Source organism: Stegostoma tigrinum, chromosome 17 (assembly GCF_030684315.1).
Source record: "Stegostoma tigrinum isolate sSteTig4 chromosome 17, sSteTig4.hap1, whole genome shotgun sequence".
Classification (NCBI taxonomy): domain Eukaryota; kingdom Metazoa; phylum Chordata; class Chondrichthyes; order Orectolobiformes; family Stegostomatidae; genus Stegostoma; species Stegostoma tigrinum.
The window spans coordinates 31358636-31386340 of NC_081370.1; the positions used below are offsets into that span (position 1 = coordinate 31358636).

The following is a 27705-nucleotide window of genomic DNA, read 5'->3' on the forward strand; positions in this document are numbered from 1 at the left end:
GGGCTGTGCACACCAGCTTCTGTTGTTTCTTACAGTCCTGGGCAGAGCAGTTGCCATACCAGGCAGTTATGCAGTTGGACAGTATCCTCTCTATGGTTCATCTGTAATTATTGTTGAAGTTTCTTATGGACATGTTGAATTTCCTGAGCAGCCTGAGCAAGAAGTGTCATCGTTATGCTTCTTGACTCTCGCATCTAGGTGGGAAGTTCAGGTCAGCTTTTGGTTATCACCATTTCTACAAACTTGACGGTTTCAACCGTCTCAAACTCTGCTCCATTGATATAGATGGCAGCATGTTCTCCTCCTCTCTTTATGAAGTTAATGATCAGTTCTTTTGTTTTGCCAACATTGAGAGAGAGATTGTTATCATTGCACCTTTATTACCAAGCCCTCCATTTCCTTCCTGTATTCCAGCTCATTGTTGTTTGATATCCGTCCTACCATAGTGGTATTGTCAGCAAACCTGTAGATGATATTTGCTCTGAATTTGGCTATACAGTCGTGGGTGTATAGGTAGTACAACAGGGGGTTGCAAATGCATCCTTGGGGACCTCCAGTGTTGAGTATTATCGTGGAAGAGGTGCAGTTGTCTATCTTCACTGATTGAGTCTATGGGTCAGGAAGCTGAGGATCCGGTTGCAGAAGGTGAAGCTGAGACCCAGGTCTCGGAGTTTTGAGATCAGTCTGGAGGGAATAAAGGTGTTGAAGGTAGAGCAGTAGTTGAGCAGTAGTCTGACGTAGGTGTCCTTGTTGTCCAGATGTTCCAGGGATGAATGCATGGCTAGGGATACAGCATCCAAGTGGACCTGTTACACTGGTAAGCAAATTGCATGGGATTGAGGCAGGTGAGATTTGATGTGGGCCATGACCAGCCTCTCAAAGCATTTCATGGTTATTGAAGCCAGAGTTGCTGGGCAGTAGTCAGTAAGGCACACTATGTGTGTTTCCTTGGGAATGGGGATGATAGTAGTCTTCTTGAAGCAGGTGAGGACCTCAGCTTATAGGAGGGAGTGGTTGAAATTGTCCGTGAATACTTCTGCCAGCTTATCCACACAGGATCTAAGTGTGCGGCCAGGGACTCTGTTAGAGAACATTGCTTTCCTTGGGTTGACTCTCAGGAAGACTGATCTGTCACCTGCAGTGGTGACGGAGGGACAGGTATGTCTGGAGCTGTCGGGGCAGCTAATACCATGTCATTGGGCATTCTGCTCAAACTGAGCATTGGAAGCATTGAACACATCAGGGAGGGATGTGTGATTGTTCGCTACCTTACTCTGATACATTTTCTTCTCCCATTATATTGTTTAGGCCTTGCTGCAGGTTCTTCTCCAAATTCCATTCTCAGTGATTACTTTGTTCTTCCTGGGTCTGACCAATGACATGGAATACCTTTCAGGACTGCTGTCACAAATTCATCTTCTTTGCCCCTCTAAGACAGTTGCTTGAAACACAGCTCATTTGTGTGTTACTGTGCTTAGGGTCATTGTTTCTAAGTTGGATATTTACGGGTGAATCTTTAATCTCCATTATGTGAAACTGAGAATAGATGTGTAAATTGACAATAGGGACACAATTTTATTCACACCTGACTAGTTTCAAGCTCATTTAATAAAAGTGTTCGTTTGAATTCGGATAATTTTGTTTATTCCACGTTAGGATCTTGGAACTTGGCTCAACCTGTGTTCAGGTGATTACTGCAGTAATTTTGAATTGGTGCTTTTAATTTTTAAAACAGTTTTAGAGCATGGAAGTCTGAGGTTTTAAAATCAGGTGATGGGAGTCAAAAATTGAGAATCCAGAATTTACTGCTATTAATGGAAACCTTTCTGTCACATTCTCTATACACACCCATTTCTCTTATTGCAGTGCCCACTGGCAGAGGAAAGTTCTGTTAAAAAGGACATTTTTGCATTAACATTTTAAAGTGGAATCTGAAATTCATAAAATGCCTCAAAATGTGAATAATAGAATTCTAGCAAATATGCTGTCTCATCAAAATTAGAGTCATTTTTGAGTATTAAACATAATATAAATAATAAATACATTACAAAATGTTAAGGTCAGACTTTAAAACTTGATATTGTTTATTATTTGATTTTTCATATTAATAGCATGGGTAACAGTCCCTTCATAATTAAAATGGAAATTGTATTTAACACATATTAACATGGACATTCCACAAAACTACCTCGTCATTGATGCTTCATGTATAAAATAATACAGTTACTCTCCAAAATTTGCAATTTTTTTGAAGACTTGGACTCCACTTTCTTTGTCACAATTCAGTGACCAGTCCTCAGTGACCAAATGCAACCTTTCAAGTTATGGCCCATGATAATAGTGCACAATGCATGAGTTCCATTCAAAATGAAATACAAATGAGAAATACAAAGATTACAAGGACCCATATTAATTACTTAATGACCTTCTTTTGACAATACAGAAGGATGTCATGAATCAGCCTGATCCCAGAAAGCATTCAGAGATATCCATTAGCAAGCGTCTCCCTTCTTTTCTTTGAATAAGATATCATCGTGATGGGATGCTGCTGTAACAACTATCTCATGACATGATTATAATCAGACAATGCTTGGTGTTGAGACAATGAAGAAAGACCCCTGAGCATCCACTTCATTTTGTTGTAGTGGCTTATTTGGAGACAAACTCAGGACAGTTACAACGCCCTTTGACACTTGATCAACAATTTAACGGCATCTTGAATAAGTAAAGAAGTCTCAGTCACACCAGTACTCTCCTTTCTGCTCATTTATTTTTCACAACCCTCATTTGTTTTTCTTGTTCCTCCGTCTATTGCTCAGCAGCAAAGTACAGCCATTTTACAAACTCTGTCTGGGGCAGCTTCCCCAAATTCCTGCACAAGTTGTTTCTGTCTGTGCGGTTCTGCAGAGGCCATGGTTGTAGCTGGATGTGTAGGACAATTGGTCGCGAGAAAAGGGAGGTCATGGACTAGATGCATTAACTCTAAATGTAAAACCTGGGGTTTGAATCTTGCCACCGCAGATAGTGGAATTTGAATTCAATAAATATCTGAAGTTAAGAGTGGAATGATGAGCAAACTATAATCGATTGTTTGGGAAAATTCCACCTGGTTTGCTAAACTCCTTCATGGAAGGAAATCTGCAACCCTTACCTGGTCTGACCTAAATGTGACTCCAACCCCACATCAATGTAGTTGCCTCTCAATTGCCATTTGACATGCCCCTAGGAAGTGACTCAGCTGTAACAAATGCTGCAAAATCTCGAAAAAAGTAAAATGGTTCAGGCCAACGACCTGGCATTGTTCCAAGCACCGGAAACCACAACAGCAAAAACAGCCCTGCTGACCCTGCAAAGTCCCCCTTACTAACATCTGGGGCTGGTGCCAAAATTGGGAGAGCTGTCTCACAAACTAGTCAGCAGACTAACATGGTTATACTCTTAGAATCATACTTGACAATGTCTCAGACACCACCATCACCATCTGCAGGACTGGCCCATCAGAGGTATCAGTGCAGTAGTATATAGTTTGGAGGGAGTTGTGCTGGGAGTCCTCAATATTAACTCTGGACATCAGGTCAAGCATGAACAGTGAAACCTCCTATTGATTACCACATACTGGCCTCCCTTGGCTGCTGATTCTTGTTCATTCATGTTGAACATCACTTGGAGGATGCAATGGGGATGACAAGGGGGCAGAACGTACTCTGGTTGGGGGATTTCAATGTGATGTGTGCATCATACAGTTGGACCACATTGTTCAAACCAAAAGCAATAATCTGTCAATGCAGATTTCAGGCTAGGATTTGACTTGTACAAGTGTAACGTCAGCCTAGAATCATCATAATTCAAGAAGATATGCACTTTAGTTTCTGATAATTTCAAATGGATTTTGAGCACTCCTCTGTATTTACAAGTAATTTACCCAATTAACATTTGCTGTTCCAATGACCAAAAATAAAGAAACAAATCCTATTTTCTCTGTGGCTTGCACTCTGTTTGACTATTGAAGGCTTCTGATGCTTATGACACTGGAGAACCACCCAACCCTTCTTTCCTGCATATATATATATCCGATAATTGCCCCAGGTGCTTAGCTTTTAAATTGTTAATTAGGCTCAAGAGGAATTTTGACAGTGGTATTGTCGTCCTATGGAGAACATTACTGATGTACAAAGTCCAAATTGTTCCCAGAAGGTATTTGGAAAGAAAATTGATGGTTTTTAATTTTATAAAGGAGTAATGGAATAGTTTTTCTCATGTGTTTTGTCTGGAATCAGGAAGACAACTGGGAATAAGAATACAGGATGAGAGGATTAAACTCTACTTAATTACAAGGTAATTGGTCGACTTTTTTACCACTGAACAAATATCCTGTAAAGTGAATAGAGGCATTTAAAAGACAAACACTTGATCTTCGACAGACAGTAGAAATTAAACAAAGTAAAAATGTAAGCCCTTTCTTCATTGTTTTAAACATATGGACTTAGATGTAGGAAAACAGATGTAGTAGTCAGGGCAGATTAATGCTATACTATTCAATTTACATAGAACATTACAGCACAGTACAGGCCCTTCGGCCCTCGATGTTGTGCCGACCTGTCATACCGATCTCAAGCCCATCTAACCTACACTATTCCACGTACGTCCATATACTTATCCAATGACGACTTAAGTGTACCTAAAGTTGGCAAACCTACTACCATTGCAGGCAAAGCGTTCCATTCCCTTTCTACTCTCTGAGTAAAGAAACTACCCCTGACATCTGTCCTATATCTTTCACCCCTCAATTTAAAGCTATGCCCCCTCGTGCTCGCTGTCACCATCCTAGGAAAAAGGCTCTCCCTATCCACCCTATCTAACTCTCTGATTATTTTATATGTTTCAATTAAGTCACCTCTCAACCTTCTTCTCTCTAATGAAAACAGCCTCAAGTCCCTCAGCCTTTCCTTGTATGACCTTCCCTCCATACCAGGCAACATCCTAGTAAATCTCCTCTGCACCCTTTCCAAAGCTTCCACATCCTTCTTATAATGCGGTGACGAGAACTGTACACAATACTCCAAGTGCGACCGCACCAGAGTTTTGTACAGCTTCACCATAACCTCTTGGTTCCGGAACTCGATCCCTCTATTAATAAAAGCTAAAACAATGTATGCCTTCTTAATAGCCCTGCCAACCTGGGTGGCAACTTTCAAGGATCTGTGTACATGGACACTGAGATCTCTCTGCCCATCTACACTGCTAAGAATCTTACCATTAGCCCTGTACTTTGCCTTCCGGTTACTCCTACCAAAGTGCATCACCTCACACTTGTCCGCATTAAACTCCATTTGCCACCTCTCAGCCCAGCTCTGCAGCTTATCTATGGCTCTCTGTAACCTACAACATCCTTCGTCACTATCCACAACTCCACCGACCTTAGTGTCGTCTGCAAATTTACTAACCCATCCTTCTATGCCCTCATCCAGGTCATTTATAAAAATGACAAACAGCAGTGGACCCAACGCCGACCCTTGCGGTACACCACGAGTAACTGGTCTCCAGGATGAACGTTTCCCATCTACCAGCACCCTCTGTCTTCTTTCAGCAAGCCAATTTCCGATCCAAACTGCTATGTCTCCCACAATTCCATTCCTCTGCATTTTGTACAATAGCCAATTGTGGGGAACCTTATCGAACGCCTTGCTGAAATCCATATACACCACATCAACTGGTTTACTCTCATCTACCTGTTTGGTCACCTTCTCAAAGAACTCAATAAGGTTTGTGAGGCACGACCTTCCTTTCACAAAACTGTGCTGACTATCCCTAATCAATTTATTCTTTTCTAGATGATTATAAATCCTATCCCTTATAACCTTTTCCAACACTTTACCAACAACTGAGGTAAGACTCACTGGTCTATAATTACCAGGGTTTTGATCAATAATGGATCAGAACAGTTTTAGAAATAAAATGCATTAGTATTGAGCACATCCTGCTCCATCAGGACATAGGAAGTGACATTGCTCCATCAGGACAGTCCGTGTTATTATTTGAGTTGCTACAGTTAACCTTGCTTCACTTCCTTAAATGAAAGGCAGCTTTTTAAAAATAAAATTATTCCTTTGTCAGGATGTAGTTCGCATGGAAGCAACATAAAGTGACAATTTTCCTGGAACACTGCAACTTTTTCAAAGCGAATGGTTTGAACATAAGGAAAGCCAACTTACTGGAGAAGAGGCAGTTATGTGAAATTAGCTCACTGTATCAGTCTTGAACTCATGCACTGATTTATTAGGCTCGTGGAGTTAAAGGGCCTATTCTTGTTTCTATGCTCTGAATTTACATGTGTCAGCACATTATGTGGCCAATTTAGATCAACTTGAAGATATTAGTAGAGTTGTTAGTTTACATTATAGTATGTAGACAAACATTTACTTTGTGATCTTGGCATAAAAATAACAGCAAATGATGCTTGTTGTTGTAAAGCGCAAGGAAGTATCTTCAGTTGTTCATTCAATGATCTAAGTGCAAATTGCTAGGAAATTATGCTGTCCCTGTTGTCTGAGAACTTATGAGAAAGAGATTGGTGATTGAAGAGAGGAAGCCAGGAAATAAAAATACTGAAACCTATTGCATTATTTTTCTCTTTCACTTTTAATATTTTTCACCATTTTTCTTCAGAATGTACTTGTTAATCACTAATGTATAATTCAACAGCTGAAAAAGTTCAATGGCCTCACACATGTTGTTAAGGTCAGTGAATCTTCACATATCCTTGCCAAACATTGACCAGCCTTGTACACTGCTTAATTCATTACCTTCCACCTTCACTCACCTAAGAGCTTCTATTTAGCATGACTCAAATCTAACACTTATAGCTTCACCTTGCTCTCTCACATTGCTTTGTCTCACACTTGTATCACCTTGCTGCCATGCGTTGCAAAGTATTCTATTATGGCTGATGTTTTGTCAAAACACACTGCATCAACCTGATTGACATAATTCTCTCTTTTGCAAAGTCACATGATTAATAATCAAAGATTACAACACCGAACTGGAGTAGGGGACAGGCACAGCTGCATGGCCTCATTCCCCTGTAAGACACTCTGCTGGCAACTATTGGCGTGACTGCAAATGAAGACATGGCCAGCAATGGGACTTAATCCATTGAAAGTGATGATATGCTTGTGCTGAATCCACTCTCTCACAAGCCACTTTGTTTACATCCCACGATCTGTTCTAATTTACAAGTTTCTGAAAGTGGAAGCATATGTATCTTGCTTTCCTTCCCCTCACATACTGCAATCCAATCTTGTGCATTTGCCCTATTAAATATTTAAGAACTTCCTCATTAGATAGTGGGGTAAAGAGACAGAGAAGGAAGACAGTGATAAAGAAGAAACACAGTCACTTGCACCATTTCAGAGGCTGACACTGCATCCACGAGTCTGAAGGGCTGACAATTTCCCTGGATCTGATGACTTGCATACAAGTATCAACAAATAAGTGCTTGGAGAGGTAATAAGTGCGCGGCTCTAATTTTCCAATCTCCAGATTCAGGAAAAGTCCCAACAGTTTTGAAAACTACAAATGTCACAATACGTTTCCAAAAAGGAAAAGGAGAGAAAAGGCAGAACACTAACAGCTGGTTAACTGAACCTTAGTCATTGCGAAATTTGTTATTATGGGGAAAAGGCATTATTAAGGAGATGGTAGAAGGTCATTTAGAAACTCCTAATAGAATCACATGGTTTTAGTAAAGAGAATATATGCCTTACATAGTTATTAAACAGCTGAGATTTAACAAATAAGTTACATAAAAAGAAATGTTTAGGTGTAATGCATTTCGATCTCTAAAAGACATTCAGGTTACTACACATGTTTAATATACAGCATAAGGTCTCATGGAGTTGTTGGTGATATATTAACATTGATAGAGGCTTGGTCAGCAGAGTCTGGATAAATAGGTGACTTTCAGGTTGGCAAACTCTAACTAGTGTCATAGAGTTGTACAGCATTGAAACAGCCCCTTCAGATCAACTCGTCTATGATGACCAAGTTTCCCAAACTAAACTAGTCCAATTTGCCTGCAATTGATCTTCTAAACCTGTTTTAATTGATGTACTTGTCCAAATGTCTTTTAAATGTTGTTAATGTACCTGTACCTACCACTTCCTGTGGCACTTCATTCCACATATGAACCACTGTCTGTGTGAATCTTTCTCTTCTCATTTTAAAAATATACCCACTAGTTTTGAACTCACCCACCCTTTGCTATTCACTTTATCTATGCCCCCCTATGCTTTTATAAACCCCTGTAAGGTCACCCCCATCCTCCTCGAGTGTTACAAGAATCAGTGCTGAGGCCTCAAGTATTTATGATCCATTTTACTGAAATGGATGAAGGGACCGGGGTCGTGCAGCCAATTTTGGGAACAATATGATGAAAAATTAAGTTGTGAGGAGGGCACAGAGGCTTGAATTTTCAACTCCTGGGTTAAGAATGCAGAGTTATAATATTTCCTAGCTCCACAAAACTGTCCTCAGAGAATGTGGCCCACAATTTGTGACTTTTTTTTCAGTGTGACTGTAGAGTAAAGCTGGATGTCTCTGGAATGTGTGCAGAGATTTTTTTCTAACCAACCTGTTCAGCTCTGCAGCAGGTGGGAATTGAACACAGATCTCTTGGCCTGAAGGTAGGAACATAGAATGTGTGAGGAGGTAGGCTGCAGATGGTCCATTTCAGTGTATCAACAGTGTTGAAGTTGTTTTATAAACCTATTAAACAAAAAAGAAACTCAGCCCTCATTCCTCCCATCAACCCCCCAAGCTGTGACTCCTCATGCTTCATCTGTGCTAACCAATGCCACCTTTTGCCCCCTGCCATGGCACTTATTCAATGAATGCCAAACTATGCCACTTCACTCATCCACATATCCCTTTATAGCCTCATGCCTGCTGATTAACAACTCGTGCCAATCCATGCTGCCTTCACTCTCTATCCTTTGACCTTATACCTACACTATCAGATCACTGGGAATACCACAGGACCTATATAAAAATTAAATGATACAAAGTAGCGACCATTGTAGGCTTCATTTTGTTAAAATAAAACCTCGTTCAAACATTCCCTACATTTAACTTCCTTCAACTATGTAATCTAGTACAATGACAAATCATTAATTTGAGTGCTTAATTCCCTACAAGAGCAATGATTCAAAGTCACAGGTGCATTCCGAAGAGTTCTTATAATCTAGAGCTGTCAATCAAATTGAAATGGCAGGTACTCCACTTTGACAATGAATGGTTGTGAATGAGGTCCTGAGACTCTAATCCACCAATAGTACCTGTCTTTGTCATCAGAAAAGTACAATAACAAGCAGACATTTTGTTATTTAAACAGTCAAACATTTTTCTTTAAAATACAAAGCTCAAGAAGCTTTCACTTCTGACATTTCCTCTTGATAGTTCCGTTCAGCTTCTCAGTTTCAATAAGCTTATGTGCACACATTCATCCTTATACGTTAACAATTCCAAAGGGATTCATTATTTTCCTCGCATTCCTTACCTTATCTAAAAGGCCCCTGGCTTCTCTTAAGCAGAACTTGACTTCTCCAAAACGTGTCCTGAATCATATCTAAAGGTGTGTGCTAGCTCTCCAAAAATTATGCCTTGTCCATTCAAAAAATCAGAAAGTTCTGACCAGCTCATACTGGAGGTTGAACTGTACCAGAACTCAACTAAGAATCACTTACACTGAGGTTTCCCTCTTGTAAAGCCTGATGCATTTTCTTGCACTATCATCCCAAACTCACTTCATTAACTAGTTACCATGTCCCTATTCATCCCCCTCCTGCCCCTTTGTCCAATGTTAGCTGGATTTTCCCATTTGCTTAAGGTGATAGCACTGGTCACTGTGCTGGGATCCGTGGTCTTCGTGCCATCTTTGACCACCTGCTGGCGTGTACCGATCAAATGTTTGCAGTTCAGAATTGTCCTTCATCATCAATGTAGTGGCATGGCAGCCAACAAAAGCCTATGCTTCTCATCCCATGTTGACACAAGATCATTTCCACAGGGATGTAGCACAACCCTTTTCGATTGGCAAAGTCAGCTGCATTATGAAATAGTTCTTTCAGTCTGACATGTGTACAGTCTAGCACATTCCTGCACCTGAGGGAACCCTATCAAATCCTACTGCCCCTGGCTGTAGCACTGACTTTATCATGGGGAAAGGAAGGCATTTATGAGTGGATGATTGAGATGTTCCACACAGGTCTACACTGGCTTCTTGGCAGGAACCAGTTCAACACAATTGTCACTTTAATGCACGCTGGGTTAGAATGGCCATTGATTCAATCAGGCAGCAGGTGCCATTCTAGCATTTGGCACAGTTCAGTAACAGTGTTTAAAGTTTTAGCAAAGATCTGTAGCTCAGGTTGTGGGTGAGGTTGTTGACTTGCTCACCAAGTTGGCTTGTTTTCATTTAGATGGTTCGTCACCATGCTAGGTGACATCATCAGTGCGGCCTCTAATGAAGCTTCATTGGAGGCTTCATTGATGATGTTACCTAACATGGTGATGATCCATCTAAACAAAAACAAGCCAGCTCGGTGAGCAAGTCAACAACCTCAGTAACAGTGCCCTTGGACATCCTCAGTCTGTGCCCACACTGCACCTCCATTATACAGAGGAGATGGCTGGATGACAATAGGTGCTGGCCCTTTTATATCTCCCGCACATCCTGAGAGGATCTTCACTGTGAACTCTTCTTGTGTGGGTTTCTTGGCATCTGCTTTCAGTGCTGCAGGTGCATCTATTCCTCTTCCATTTCTCTGCACCTTCCTTGCAGCACAGAAACTGCAAGGATAAACTCGTGGCTGCATCCATCAGTCATGCTTGGATAAGGAGCATAGGGAAGGGAACAGGTTCTTAGTGATGTGAACAGTCAGCTTTCATTTCACTCACAAACCCGCAGCTTTACGTACTCCTCTGTATGGTGGCTAAAGAGACATTCTGACAAGCAGAGCCCTGGAATGACCTAACATAGAACTTTTGACTCAGGAGTTTATTTCAATGAAATCTTCACTTGTCATGTTACAAAGAAGCAGGAGGAGACTATAATTGCTGCATGTGGACTAAACCCTCCTCCTCCCAGCTCCACGTAACCTACGAAAGGCATAATTGCATATAAAAACATGTTGCCGTATTGTTTAGAATTCAAGTTGCGAGGGAATCATTTCCTTGCCATGTGCAACCAATGAGTTTTTTGCTTTATGGTTCACAGGTGCACCTTTTAAGGTTGACTGGGATTACTGCTGCTTCACAGAGATATCTATCTTCAATCTACTAGGACCAGTGGTGTGGTCAAGGTTGCTTGTGGCTGGAGTTTGTACCTGACACTGATACACTGATACATGAACAGTACAATGATTACAAAATGACTAAAACTAACGGTCAACAAGAGTGTGACTGATTTCAATTACCCCTTGAAGGGCCTCAGTTGTGCAGTAATAGTCAAGTCCCCTTCTGTCTGGCAGACCTTGGACAGCCTATCATTACTGATCTTCCACATGTTTCCCCCTAAACCTTAGTCCCTGAACCCAGTCACTTCAGTTTAATGTTCCCACTCCACATTGTACTCCCCACCAACCCACCACTGTCAAGGCCAGAGTGCTGATGTCAGCCTAAAAGTACTCCTCCCACAGCATTCCATTTCCTCCCTGAGCAAACACATCTGGAGTAAAATGATGGCAACTTGAGAAACTTCACTTTGAGGTTGAGGAGCTCGAGTCTGTGCCATGTTATGTGAATGTTTTACTCCAGGGGGAAGTAATGCCCCTCAGAAGAGATAATTTAGATCTGGGGATGGAAGTTGTGACCCCAGCTGGAGGAGGTATGAGGCTCAGGGGGTTATTTGACGGGCTTGGTCATCGCAAAAACTTGTGGATGATGTGCTCAGGGCAGGACTTCCAAATCTGGGCCAGTTTGCCATTTAAGCAACAACGGAAAGACAATAGTCATTGCAATAACGCAGGCTGAAGAGTCTGCAATGGAACAGAGATTAAGTCATTATGTAGAAAATCAGCAAAATTGATGTGCAATATGGGAAATGAGACATTGTCCACTCTAGTAAGAAAACTAGAAAAGCAGAATATTATTTTGGTTGATAGAGGTTACAGAACTTTGTTTCTGTAAAGTAGGATCTGGATATCCTTGTGCATGAATCATTGGAAGAAAATGTTGCAGCAAATAATTAGGGAGGCAAGTGGAATGCTGGCATTTTTACTACAAGAGAGATGCAATGTAAAATTAGAGATGCTTCATTAGAGTGTTGGCAACATGTTCCAAGTACTGTTTTGGTCTCATTACTTAGGGAGATGTATTTACCTTTAGGCAGTTCAGAAAAGGTTCTTTTGGTTGATTACTTGGATGAAAGTGTCATCTGAATATGGTTCCACATGTTCGATGTAACTGTCTTAATGAATTGTGTTACTAAATGACACAGTTAAAGAAGTGCTATAATTTCAACCACACTGATCAATGTAGACAAGTTAAAATTAATATAACTCATTGACTAAAGAACTGATTTTTTGGTGCTATAAATGCACCATTTCTATCATCAATCAAAGCAGCTGGTATTTGGAAAGGAGGCACATCATGGGATGAGGAATGAGAGCTCAGCATTTGTAATTAGAATGTAATGAAAGTTCAGACAGCAAAAAGGACTGGAAGGAACAATATTTTGAAGTCTGAAAGCTGTATTATCGATTTTCGCATTGAAAGCTTTTCAGACAATAAGAGATTCTTAAAGAGCAGGGAGTAGTGTCCTCCAAACAGGATGTAAAGTTTATTGAAAGAATTATTTGACCTTCCTTCATCTTTTGATTTGTAGGACTGCTGAGCTTCTAGTCGATCCATCTATATGTCTGTTAGCTGCCAGGAAGAGAAATCTTACTAACTTAATATTTCTCACAATCCAGGAAATTGGACTCATGGGAAAACATGTTTAATGTCATTGCCTAATGGGAATTGTTGGAGAGATTGTTTTGTCAGACGACTTATTTGAAGCTTTAGCTTGCTTTCCGTGTAATGTATTTTCCTAATGAAAGCAAATCTATTTTCTGTCTCAAAAATCACAGAGAAAGGTATGTGCGTCCAAAAGCATGTTCACTGTCTGAAAAATTAAAAGGCCCACAAGATCGCATTAAATTGTTAATTATTTTCATAAATAAATATTGGACTGTGCACTGTGTCTTTGGTATTGGACAGATTAGTAAAGTCAGTAATTTCTTGGCATGTTTTATATCTTTCACATGTCAATGGTGTCTAGGAATGCATGCAAATTATTAACCAATTCCTTTAGAAAACTTGAAAACATGGAAGCTTACAGAGAAAACACATTGTCTTTTTATAAAATTATTTTGTGTGCTCCCTACAGTGAAAACTCATCATTACTTATTAGCACTGTAACATTTGAACAAATTAGGTGGAATTACTCCAGATATTCTGAAAAACTGTGTTTATATTTCCTAATTGGCTTTGCTGGATTTGTGATTTGTTTTTTTTCTCTCTAGTGTTTTTATTTGACATATTGATCTTACTTTTTGCCGTTTTCTAAGAAGAAATTACAGCTGTTGTCACGCATGCACCAATTAAAGGAATTTGTCCACACTTGTACATTTAGAAGCACTGCTGAGAGCTCAATGTGTCTCCTGGGGAAACATCTTGCAGGCTTTCATTGCTCCTGATAATAATGCAATATATGGGACAGCTTTGGCCTCAGGGTTTTAAGTTTGATGTTTGTCAATAAACTGTAGTACTTATACCTCAATATTAAATTTGGAGGCATTCGCTCAGCAGGTGTTTTTAATGAGTGAATGCCACTGTTGGTCAAAATAAAGCTCTCTCCAGGACTGAGGGAACATTTACAATGGTGTTTAAATATCTATATTTCTGTCTGTAGTTAATGCTTAAATGTGATCACTGTCAAATAATCAAGTTACAAATGTTGCAGAACAATTCAGAATTTTGAAATAAAAACAGAAAAAGTCTGTAAATGCTCAGCAGTCCAGGCAGCATCCATATAGGCTGAAACTTAATGGTCTGAGTCATGTTGGCTACTACAAGGATCTGTCCTGGGTCCTCTTCCTATCTGTGATTTTTGGAAATAATTTGGATGAAGGAGTGGAAGGATGATTAGTGAGTTCGCTGATGATGTGAAGGTGGGTCAAGTTGTGGATAATGTGGAAGGCTGTTCTAGGTTACAAAGTGACATTGAAGCAGAGCTGGGCTGAAAAGTGGCAGATAGAGTTTTACCCTGAAAAGTGTGAAGAGATTCCGTTTGGAAGGAAAAACTTGAAAGAAGAATACAGGGTTAACAAAAAGATTCTTGGCAGTGTGGAGGAGCAGAGGGATCTCGGGGTTCATGTCCACAGTTCCCTGAAAGCTGCCACCCAGGTGGATAGATTGTTAAGAAGGCATACGGTGTATTAGCTTTCACTAATGGAGGGATTGAGCTCTAGAGCCATGACGTTATGCTCCAGTGATACAAAAGCCTGGTTTGGCTACATCTGGAATATTGTCCAGTTCTGGTTCCCTTATTACAGGAAAGATGTGGAAGCATTGGAAAAGGTGCAGTGGAGATTTACAAGGATGTTGTCTGGAATGGAAGGAAGGTCTTACGAGGAAAGGTTGAGAGAGCTAGGGCTTTTCTCTTTAGAATGATGAAGAATGAGAGGTGACTTGATAGAGGTGGACAAAATGATCAGAAGTATAGATAAAGTGTACAGCCAGAGACCAGAGGGTGAAGTTAGCTATTATGAGGGGGCATAGTTTTAAAGTGAGTGGAGGTAGATATAGGGGAGACGTCAGTGGTAGGTTCTGTACTCCGGTTGGGGCGTGGAATGCATTGCTAGAGAGGGCAGTGAAGTTGGCCTCATTAGGTGCATTTAAGTAGCTATGAGATAGGCGTATGGATGATAGAATAAGGTAGGGGTGGAGATTGGATAGACCTTAGGTTTAGGGTAAAAGTTCAGCACAACATTGTGGGCCGAAAGGCCTGTACTGTGCTGTACAGATATATGTTCTATGTGCTGTGTACTGCAAGATGTGCGGCAGAATCATGCACAAGTGAAATCTCGATGTCAAGATAATCTCACCTCAGCATTTATGGTTTTCACAAGCAGCATAGTGAGAGTCTCACGAGGCAATGGCAAGATGCTAATTGATGACCATTAGTACTTGTTAAGTGCCTTGTTAATAGACAAATTGTCTCACTTTGCCATCTGGAAAACTTGAGAAGGAAACCAGAGTGAGCACCTAATGGATTCAGCTCTCCGCCTGCCCTGAATGGTGTCCATGTTGGACACTAGTCACCAATTTCTCAAGGCATGATCCAGGAGGACTGGCCACATGCAGCCCACGTCCACAGACACTGGCATCTGATACACGCCAGTCTCTAAGATTCTTCATGGCTCATCTCCAATCCACTTACAGGATGCTCCTGTCCTTGAATGCTGCACCATGAGGTGGACTATCATTATATTGCTGCAGCAAGGACACTGCCTGCTCAGGAGCACACACTGGCTCATGGATGGGCCAGCCTGCATCTCTGAGATCTTCGCTCATTATATTAGCATTCATTCACTTTGACCCTACTTTTATGCTCACAGCATCCCTGCCAATGATTGCCTTGCCTTGCCTTACATTTCTATGCCATGCTCCCTCTGCCAAAGAAATCAGACTCATATTACTGTCTTCCTGCTGCAGTCATTTAATGCAGTGGATATCACTTCATGAGCAACAAATTTGTTATATAAAATTGAAGGCAGGACATATAAAGCATTCTTTCACCTTTTCTTTCAGGAAAGTTTGATTTCTTGGATGGCTAGAAGATGGAGGTAGGAGGAGAGATGTTGCATATTTTGCGTGGTTGCATAGGTTGACGTAGGAAAGGGAGGTCGATTCCTACTGAGGAGTGGACTAGGGTATCTCAGCAGGAATGATTCATCTGTGATACTGGAAATAAAGGGGAAAGAGTGACATATTTGGTAGTGGCATCACCCTGGAAGTATTGGAAATTCTCAGTGACGATCTGCTGAATATAAAGGCTGAGGAAGTGAAAAGTACGGACAGAACCAAACCTCCCCTTCATTCTGATAGGGAAGGAAGGAGGTTGTATTGTGTGAAACTCTAATACATCTTGGTCTTCCTGATGTGTTTGTTCCAAAACAGCATCAGTTTGATTCACATATTTTACTAGTCACATTTTTCTTGCATGTATACTTCTAGGATGAGATACTCCATTAGGAATAAAGAGATTTCCTTCAGAAAGTTAGCATGCATGCTTCTTCTAATTCATTATAATTGTAAACTTGTTTGGTCTGCATTATTAACCTCCCAGAGAGAAGGGAAACACAGACTAACAGCAATGTATGAATAGTGTTCTCTGTATAAGGAATAAAATTTTGCTGGCACTACTTTCACTACTAACAGCACACAAGTGAACAATTTTCTGAGAAATAACTGGTCAGTTTAAAAATGCTCACCATTTCTAACGTGTAGATTTTCCAGCAACTTGTAACTATCAAGAAATATGCTATGAATTGCAAATTGACGCAAATTACTGGATGATTTATGACAATCCACTGTTAGCCACACAGAAATCGCAGCTGACATACAAACTGCAGCACCCCTAACTCTGAGCTTCATAAAGTTTCTGCTTTTGCACATCAATAGACAAAATTAATTTCTGATAGACAGTTAAACCTGAAATTTAACACCATAGGTTTATTTTTAATGGGGAGATATATGTTTCGGCAGTATCATTTCATTGCTTCAAACTGGATGGTGATAATTTAAACTATAATATCTTATTTCTACACAAATTGCTTGGTTTTTGATTTTATTTTGCTGCTTTTTTTCTCTCTTAAGTCCAGTCCCTAATTTTCTCGCTTGAAATTTCTTTTAAATTGCCCTCCTTTACCATTTGTCCTTTTCACTGCCTTTCGATCTGAGATAAAGAGATGTGCTGCTTGTCGCATTGATGAGGTTGTCCTTGTTACATCAGTATCAGTTAATGAGTTTTCTGAGTTGAAGAATGAAGGAAAACTAACTAACTGACTAACTAACTAGGCATGGGATGAAGTGATCCTCTTCAGCAATATCTTCACCAGATTTTGTTTTTAAATTCAGTGAGATTTAATGACATTGTTCTCCACACTGGTCTCCAAAGAAAGTAACATTCCTCCGAACTTTATTCATCTTTTACTTAATTCTCTGATTCTGTCATTCCTTTGGTGTTCTCAGAGATTATAAACTAACAGGGCGTGACTGAAGTCTCAGTCTGTTCTGATCATGAGTATCAGCATGAATGAGTCATGTTGCAGGAAAACCAGAGGTAGCATATTGCAACTGCCCACTCAATTCTAAGATAAGCATTATTAGATAATGTATATGAGACAGAAATTACTAAGCTTAAATATTATTCTACCTGTGAACTAAGAGCTATCTGTCAATTAAAACAACTGACATTAGGGATAACAGTGTGGAGCTGGAGGAACACAGCAAACCAGGCAGCATCAGAGGAGAAGGAAGGCTGACATTTTGGCTGACTAAACAGATAACATGGTGTAGAGCTGGATGAAAGCAGCAGGCCAGGCAGCATGAGAGGAGCAGGAAAGCTGACGTTCCAGGCGTAGAACCTCCTTCAGAAAAAATCTAGCTGACTCTAGCATCTGCAGTTCTTACTATCTCTGAACTTATATTAGGGCCTGCTTCTCATCCATCCCTCTACTGATCATGTTCTTCCAGTCAGAAATCAATTCAGAGAACTGTTTCACCTACTAGGGCATGAACACAAAACAACATTAACTTTAGCAAAGCTCTATTCATAAATGCAGCACTCTTTATGAAGTCCCTATATTTGTTTCAGTACCAATCGTTACTTGGTTTCCTCATCTCAGTTGGAGGGGAATGAAGTTGCTACCATTGGTCACATACCTCAAGTTATAAGAAAAGTATGAGTTTGTGGCCAATTATCTAGCGTCTCAGGGTATACGTAACTTGCATAAAGATATTGAATAAGAAAGGAATAGAATAAAGCCTTTGACAGGTTTCTCATGGTTGACTAATTAATAAAATTAGTTCACATGGGATTCAGGGTGAGCTTGCCAATTGGAGACAAAATTGGCTTGATGGTAGGAGACAGAAGGTACAGGTGGAAAGTTGTGTTTTTTGGACAGGAATCAGTGCTGGGTCTAATTTTGTTGGTCATTTATACAAACAACTTGAATGAGAAAGTAGTTAGTGGTTAGCAAGTTTTCAGATGACACCAAAATTGTTGGTACAGTGGACAGTTAAGAAGGTTATCTAATATTACGAAGATAACTTGATCAATTGGGTAAATGAGCTGAGAAGCGCCAGATGGAGTTTAATTTGGAAAAATGTGAGGAGTTCATTTTAGTATAACAAATGAGGACAATTTTACAAAATTAATGGTAGAACCCTAAGTATTAGGGTAGAACAGCTGTAGAACAGAGGGACCTAGGCGTTCAGGTATATAATTCTTTGAAATTTGTGGCACAGGTAGACAGGTGATTAAGAAGGCGCTTAGCATGCTTGCCTTCGTTTGCTCAGACCATTGAATATAGGAGTTGTGCCATCCTGTTGATATTGTGCAGGATTTTGGTGAGATCTCATCTGGAGTACTATGGGCAGTTCTGTTTGCCAAGCTATGGGAATGATATTATTAAACTGGAGCGGGTTCAGAAAAGATTTACTAGGATGTTGCTGGGAATGCAGGCTTTGAGCTAGAAGAATAGATTGGATAGGCTGGGACTTTTCTCACTGGAGCACAAGAGGATGAGTGTTAACATTATAGAGGTTTATAAAATCATGAGGAGCATAGATAAGTTGAATAGCAAAGGTCTTTTCCCTTGAGTGGGGAAGTTCAAAACTAGAGGGCATATTTTTAACATGAGAAGAGAAAGTTTTGAAAAGGACATGAGGTGCAAATTTTAAATGCAGAGAGTGGAATGGACTGCCAGAGGAAGTGGTGGAAGCCAGGTACAGTTAAGACAGTTAAAAGACATTTGGACAAGTTCATGAAGAGGAAATGTTTGGAGGGATATAGGCCAAGTGCAGACAAGTAGGACTAGTTTAGTTTGGGAACATGGTCAGCGTGGACCAGTTGGACTGCAAGGTCTGATTCCATGCTGTATGATTCTATGTTCTGTGACTCCTCTTGCAGCCAAGCAGGCTGTCAATATTTTGACTTATTTTGCTCATTGTCAGTTGTGCCACAGTTATTGACAATTTTCAACCATGAGGTTCATCAGCAAAATGAGCAACATTAAAATTTCCTCATAGTTTAGTATATTCATTTTTTGGCGTATTTTTGATGTGACTTGATGTTTAAACTCTGTACAGTTCTGTGCATGAATTTCTTCATTGGCTGATGCTTGGCATATTTGACTATACTGTTTCATAGATAGATGCCGACGGTCGCCATTAGATAGCATAGAATGATCACACTGACTTCACAGATGAAAATGGAAAAGTCCTTTTCTCAGTCACGCAAGACAGTCGTTTTTCACTCCTCTGCATGACTTTCTTGCAGCCTGTTGCATTACTTGTAGTGAAACGTGTTTGGTATTGAGTGTTAATTCTCTTGCATTCAGTTTTCCAGAAAACAGTGACTACACTTAATGAACACGGGCAAATGTAGCATTTAATCCATATTTGCTCTGTGTATTCTGGACGACATCACACTCTTCATTCTCTTAAATAATGAAACTTTCAAGTTATACAGTGGATAAAACATATTCAGCTCACCCACACTTACCAACCATCTTGCAAACCTCTAAACAGCTTCATTCACCTCAACACCCACATTCTCCCCATTGGCTCACTTCATCTCTCCTGGAAAAATTACCCTATAAATCTTCATTGAGAATTGTCCTGAAGACATATAATTTCTAAACCACTTAGATTGTGATTTAAAAAAAAAGCTTGCTCTGAAAAACACTAGGTAGTTGCCTTTTCATTTTGTTGCTTATAAATGTTACAGTAATTCAGGAAAATGACCATGCATTAGATTTGAGTCTCTTCATGAAGAAGACGAAAATGGCACAGGAAGAGGAACTCGGTTGAGGCACTGCAACTGTAGTTGATTAGTCAGTGATACCTGCAGATAATGCCTTCTGTGATAGTTTTGCAATAGTGTGAAGAAATGAACTACATGAAAGATAGCTAGGTGCCTGGGAATAGGGGCCTTTTCCTATCCCCATATCCCAATGCTGTATATGTATATGCCATTATGAAGAATCCAGCTTTCCTGCATTTGTTCCTTTCTTTCACACTGTTAAACAGACAGAGGTAACCTGTGTTTAGTGTAACAGCATAGTACACTGAAATGGGCTTGAATGCAAATTTCCTCGAATTTATGGTACAGTCATGCTATGACAGTGGAATAAATACTGAAGATTAACAAACTATTCAGTATGATGGTCTATTGTCAGAGAATTGAAGCATAATCAGTTAGAAAATACCGATGCTTGATGAAGTTATTACCATAAGCCCATCAGTGCAATTAGAGAAAGTGTTGGAGATCGTTGGATTTAGAAACATAAAAAAAACTATGATAGTGCCAGTATTAATTTTGATTTTTTAAAATACATGACTTCATGATTTTCTTTCTCCAGTATGCATTTGATACAAATGGATTCTGTGCAGCGTTGGATGGAGGACCTGAGATTAATGGCAGAATGTGAGTGCATGTGCATACTTCAGTCAAAGCCCATCAGTGTGGATGGTGATGGACTCAATGAGCTGGTCATAACATCTCAGCAAAAATTACAAGACAGCTTGCAGACACTATTGAAGAGAGCATGGACAATAACCACAGAACTGTCCAACATTTTCTACAAGCTTGAAAAAAACAGGTGGCAATGGATTCATTGCACAGCAGTGAGGATGAACTGTCATGTCAAGTCGTTGATAAGTGAATACAACAGTTACACCAGGAATGCTTCAGCGGGGATAGAACAGGTAATGGTGATTGATTCAACTTAGTTCTGAATTACCATATTAGAAACAAAATAATACGATTTTAATGTCATCTTATGAATTTAAAATCCTGTAACAATAGATGAATTATTTTTAGATATTTCATTGTGCAGTTACAATATGAAGCCTTTATTACAGAAAGGTAAGGTTAACCATGACAATGACAGAATTATTAAACTTCAGAGGACCGGTTATACAGCTGCTTCATCAATGATTTTCCCTTCATCATCGCATTAGAAGTGGGGATTTTCATTAATGATTGCAAAATACTGGGCACCATTCACAACTCCTCTGATCTCGCAGTCCATGTTCAAATGTAACAAAGCTTGGACAATATTCAGGCTTAGCCTGACAAGTGGCAAGTAACATTCACGCACCACAAATGCTGAGCAATGACCATCGCCAAACAAAGACAATCTAACCGCCACCCCTTGACATTCAATGGTGTTACCATCTGTGAATCCCCCAAAATCAACATCCTCGGGTTTGTCATTGACCAGAAGTTCAACAGGACTCACAACATAGTTACAGTGATGGCAAGAACAGATCAGAGGCTAGAAATACTGTGGCGAGTAACTCACCCCCTGATTCTACTAAAGTCTGTGCACCAACTATAGAGCACAAGTTATACGAGAGAGATGAAATTTGCCTGATGAGTGCAGCTCCATCAACACTCGAAGCTTGACACCATCCAGGACAAGCAGATTCCTTCAATGGCACCACATCCACAAATATCCAATCTCTGCACCACTGACACTCATTTATAGCAGTACGTACTATCTTCAAGATACACTGCAGAAATTCCCTAAAGATCCTTAGTCCACACCTTCCAAACCTATGATCACTTCCATCTTGAAGGACGAGGCAGCAATTACATGGGAACACCTGCAATTTTCCCTCCAAACCACTCAACTGTCCTGACTTGGAAATATACTGCTGCTCTTTGAAAACCACTGACTAAGAATTGTAGAACTCCCTCCCTATTGGCATTGTGGGTTTATCGACACCACGTGGCCTGCAACAGTTCAAGAAGACAGTTCACCACTGTCTGAAGAACAGCTGCAGATCGGCAATAAATTCTAGCAAGTCAGCTATGCCCACGTCCAGTGAATGAATTTAAAACAAAACCCAGGCTAAATGTTGAGTTATTGAGGAATGTGGAAACGCAATTGGCCCTCCAATAAGCCACCCCACCATCTTCAGACCAGCTACATTTGCTGAAGTTACCATCATCTAAGTATATTCAAATGTGTTTGGTAGTGCAAAGCTGGTAAGCAAATTAAGAAATCTCTTCTTGGCCTCAGAAAATCACACTAGTGTATTGAGCAATGTGACACCACTTTGTATTTAGCTCTTTTATTGAAATATATTTGCAGGCTTGAGAAAATCTCGTTAACCTCTTTCTGCACGACCTGCGGAGTTTTTCCAGATATTTCTCCTTTTATTTCAGACTTTCGGCATCCACGATATCTTGTTTTTCTGGGTACATATTTGCTGATCATAAACAACTGGAGGATGATGTGGAACACTAATGGATAAATGTGACACAATCTTGCATTTTTCAAAATCATAAGTATGACATCCCTATAGTGTTAGCAGTAGATACTGGTCGGGAGCGTGTGTCTGAATTTGAAAACGAGATTGATAATTTAACAAAATGACAGTTCCTGTTCAAGCCATTAAGTCATTTCAGGGAAAGGAGAACCTTTCCCAGGTTGCTTTTGTTCTGTAACAAAGCTGCCTCTTGATGGCTAATGCACATAATTTCCTGGATGAGTCCAAATCTAACAATCTCTTCAAAGGAGACATTTATCTTAAGTTACACTTTTGCTTTGCAAGAATAAAATCCCACAATACATGACTCTCCAGTTATTGATGCAATGTGCCAAGCTCCTGACTAACTTCCAGACAAGGATGAGCAGAATTCTTCATCTGCTCCTGTTCCATTATCTGCGACTCACTGCTCTAATGAAGAATTTATCACATACAGCCATTGAAAATGTCATGGAAGTACCAAAGCCCTGAACTGTCGTCAGTAGCTATACTGATCCTCCAGCCATTAATTGTCAGACTGAGTGTTTTGAGATCTTACAGGCTATATCGAATCGTAGAGTACAGCTAACAGTGCATATGCAGAAGGTCTCTTAGTCACAATGAGGAGGGGTAGGGTACCACACGAGTGAGGTGGTGGAATGGCAGGTAAGTAGGAAAATGCTTAGAATAGGTCAAAAGTTTGGTTTGAGGGCAGATTTTTCTCTGGGGTTTTATGCAGGATGTCATAAAGGGTTTATTGCTGGTCAGGGAACGTCAAGTCGTTGGAGTTTGGGGAGGGTGCTGGGGTATAGTCAGAGCGGTGGAAATTGGCTAGAAGTATGGGGTTAATAGAGATCAGAATGTTGTTGGAGAGGCATTAGTAGTTACCCAAAAGTTATAGAAGGTTTCAAGTGAATGGAAACCCTCTGACTGACTGACCCTAGTTCAGAGCTGGTGTCTTTTTTGGAGGGTACCAGATTTTGGAAAATTGGCCGCAGGAAAATTTGACTTGCCAGGCGATTCAGGTGACATAGGTGTGTCTGGGTTTCACCGTGACCTCAAAATACAGCTCCAACTTGCACCACTGCAATAACTATCTCCCATTTCTGCGCCATTTTTACTGACTTCACAACTAATTGATAATACTCAAGAGATATTTTTGGTTATAACTAGATCAGTTATGATATCTGAAAATGATTGCTCCATGTTGGAATAAAAGGATATTTAAAGAATAATATCATTTAATACATTTGATCAACCAAGATATGAGATTTGAAATATGATTGTGGATTGAAGAATTTTAGCTGATTATTGAGTGATTTTTTAATGACTTTGTCACTACCATTCTATTCAGAAAACAATTATGAGTATTGATTAGACTGTCCTTGATAAAGTGCTTACTGACAGTAGTCACAAGCTTGCTGCTGTTAACTTATTGCCTGCATCATTATCCAATTTGAGATAGCGTTCCAGATTTGATTTTGTTATTGTGCTTGTTTTATTCATCTTCATTCAAAGTTAAGGAGTCTGGAATCTGATGTGTCCTTACAAACAAGTTTTCTGATATTCTGTGTTTGTGTTTTAGAAGTCTAGGATACAAATGATGATAAGATCACTGCAATATCAGCACAATAGTTTTAACCTTGCACTGAAACAATTTAGTATTTGGATTGTTAGCAGTATTGATTATTGATTTGCAATTACAACAAGTGTTAAAAACACCATCTATATTTGTCAATCACATCCAACTAGCTCAATACCATTTATTGAATACTTTTGACAGCCATTTTTTCTTCTGATGTCTTGAATTTAATTTGGCACCATTCTTTCATTTGCAAATTTTATCATGCTCTTTTGTCACTCAAAAGTAAAATATTGCACTTGCTGCAAGTTTGAAATAAGAAATAGAAGGCTCTAGAAATACTCAGCAGGTCAGGTAGCATCTGTGCAGAGAAACAAAGTTAATGGATGTTTCAGATTATTGAGCCTTTGACACCACCATTAACACTGAAGAGAGGTTAATCTTAAAGAATCAACAAAGTTTGTAAGGAAATGCAAATGATAAGCTAGCAACTGACCAGTATATCCTGCTTGAACTCATTGATGAATCCTCAATTTATGTAACTTAGTCACTAATACAACTTGACCTTCAGACGGCAATGATAATCATAGGCTTGATGTCAAATGCTGAAGATTCTCAAATCCAGACAAAATGTCATATTTTTCAAGGATGAATCATCAATTCCATTTGTAACTTTTTTCCTTCAAAAGACTATCCTTTGACTGCTATCCTGTGCCTGCTGCATAGGCACTGACGTGCTCCCACTTCTCAGTTTGCCTCAGTTCTTCTGAGTAAATCTTCAGCTACACTACTTCACTTTGGGTGAGCCTTTGAGCCACTGTCTTGACATAATTTTGTAAGAACTCTCTTGCTTCATTGTTCTACTTTGTCTCACGTTTGCTCAATCTTGCCTCATGACTCTTCAGATTCAAAAGTACCCTCTACCCTGGATCTGTCTCTATCACTATCACCACGTTCGATCAGTTACTCTATGAGTTCTTCCGGCAATGACACAAGCTCAGGCCTGACTTCTTAGTAGTTCCTTAGTACGTTTATTGTTACACTGCACACAATTATAAGGCTACAGAGAAGGAGGCTCCTGTGGTACACGGTCTGACTTCTGAATGAAATGCTAACGAAGAGCCTATTTACACAAACATCAAGCCCTATCACTATATGCATCTTTACTTCCTTCAGCCCTACAATCCTCCAAGATCACTGTGCTTTTCCAATGCTTATCTCTTACATTTCCTAATTATTTATCACTCACCATTTTTAACTATGCCATCAGTTGTTTAGGACATGAACTTTGGAATTCCTCAAGATTCTCCACTAAAACACTCTTCTCAGCCTCTTAGACACTCTATAAAATCTTCTCTTTGATCAAGCTATTGATCATCTGTCCTAATATTGACAAACGTGGCCCAGTTTAAAGTTATGTGTTTGATAATGCCTTAGGATGCTTAATGAGAATAAAAATGCTATCTAACTGCAAGTTGCCATTTTGATCATGTACATTTTTATTTGAAAGGTTAATACATCTGATTAATAATAACAATAATACTTTTTTAAATTCCTCTAATATATAAAAGCTTGAAGTTTGACTTGAAAATTACTTTCAACCTAAAATTTAACATAATATCTATGTCAGGCTTGAAATTGCAAATGTGCTTTTAAACACAAATGTTCTGTTCTTGTGGTGGAAAAAAAACAACTAATTATGCACCTCAAAAGGTCAGATATTCAGTTATTAACACTGCAGACTTCAGCTCAGTAGATTCAAAACCATAATCTGTCCGCTGAGAAATTGCCTATTATGTGTGGGAGCAAAATGATTCAATGTTCTGTTTAATTAACTGAGTGACATAACATTAATTAAACAACTAACATGGTGTTAAAACTTGAAACAAATTTGCATCAAAGTATTGTATCCTCTTACTGACTCATTATATGCAGACAGTATTTTGTAAGGTGTTGTAATGTTGCAATTATATTGCAAGCTTATGTTTTGCTAATAAACTTCCATTTTCCTACTGGCATTGTAATAGCACTAATGTTGATCAGGTACAACTTCATGAATGTCAGTGGTTCTCTTCTTTCTTGACCAAGTGGAAATTGTTTGTGTATAAACCTAAACTGTGAATGTATACTTGCTGCTCTCCTGTGGCAGGCATCACCATTAAGTCTGATCTCCTTCTCTAACTCATATGGTCTTTTCACATAAATTCATGTAAATGCATTTTTCAGTATCTTATCTAATACTGTCAGAAGAATGAATCTCAGCTGTTTTTCTTCTCTTGCTTTGCTAAGTTGTGCTTATGTCAATTGAGTAGATTGATTGTTTCCCTGCTTAAGTCACAATGAAGCCTGGAAGCTTTTTAATCCATATGCACTATGTGTGAAGTTACAGGGTTTCTGTGCTGTCTAAAGATCATGGTAGCAATGGCTTAGCTGGCACACTGGAAGAACTGTCAATATTTTCTACAAAGCTTGTAGCTGCTCTAACATTGAATTGAAATTTACTGTAAATTGCGAAAGGTGGTGGTCTCAATGTGATGTTTTCTTTCAAACAATGCATTGTACAATTTCTCTGCCAAATCGGTGCCATACAATGTTGAACTAAACATAATTTGAATGGGAGATTCTTCCATACTTGGGCCAGCAATTGTATAAGTGAGTTTCACATACAGTCCTACTGTAAGCAGCACGAGAAGACATTCATCCCTGTCTGACTTTGACTTTTTAACCAGATTGTCTAGACAATGAAAATTATTTTAAAAAAACATAATCTACGATATCTGACAGACAACTTAGTCTATTTCAAATAAGAAACAAAACTGAGACCTATATCTTTTGCAGATTATGCATATTGCAATTTCTGTGACTTCAATATTAGATTGCCTGAGTTAATAATGGAGCATTAAACAAATATGAGGAGACTTTAACTGTAAATAGCTATACATATTGTGTTGTACAGACAATTTTCTATTGCATGTCAATTTTAATGCGTAATTTTCTATTTTGCTGCAGTTTGAAAAGATTTTAATAGAGAAATGCCGTCACCTGATGACAATTACCGAGAGGTAAATTTTGATTTCCCCACCTTTTACTGAAATTCTCTAATTTGAACTTTGTCATTGTTTGACATATCGAATATGAGTTTTGCTTTGTTACTCAGTGCTAACATTCCTATCCCCAATATAAATTGAATAAAATATGATTCTTCTAGCAATTGGAAGATGATCCTTTTTTGTTAAATTTATCAGATTAATTCAAAGTTTTAATTTTGCCACAAAGTCGACACCAGCTATAGGGCCTTTTCAAACTAAATTATTTGAAAATGAATTCTGAGATTTGTCCACGAACCCATAAATTGTTTGGTTCCTTAATGAAAGCTTAAATTTGGAAATTTTTCCCAAAGGTGGAGTTAACAATAATCATGCCATGGTTATACCTTGGTTACAGTGCCCAGGGCAATGTGATAGTAAGTGCTATACTTTAACAAAGTTGCTGCATATTCTGATGAGCTCCAACACAGTTAGGGTGGGGTGCGTGGG

At 39.4% G+C, this 27705-nt stretch overlaps 1 protein-coding gene across 1 annotated transcript in view; it reads left to right on the top strand.

Annotated features, from left to right (window-relative positions):
* LOC125459436 (protein inscuteable homolog) overlaps positions 1-27705 on the top strand; it is a 410574-nt gene that overhangs the window by 195664 nt on the left and 187205 nt on the right. Inside the window, exons 3-4 of the mRNA XM_059651868.1 lie at positions 20691-21036; positions 27179-27231. Of these exons, the coding sequence (XP_059507851.1) occupies positions 20692-21036; positions 27179-27231 (398 nt within the window). The 5' untranslated portion in view covers position 20691. The remainder of the gene's footprint in view (positions 1-20690; positions 21037-27178; positions 27232-27705) is intronic.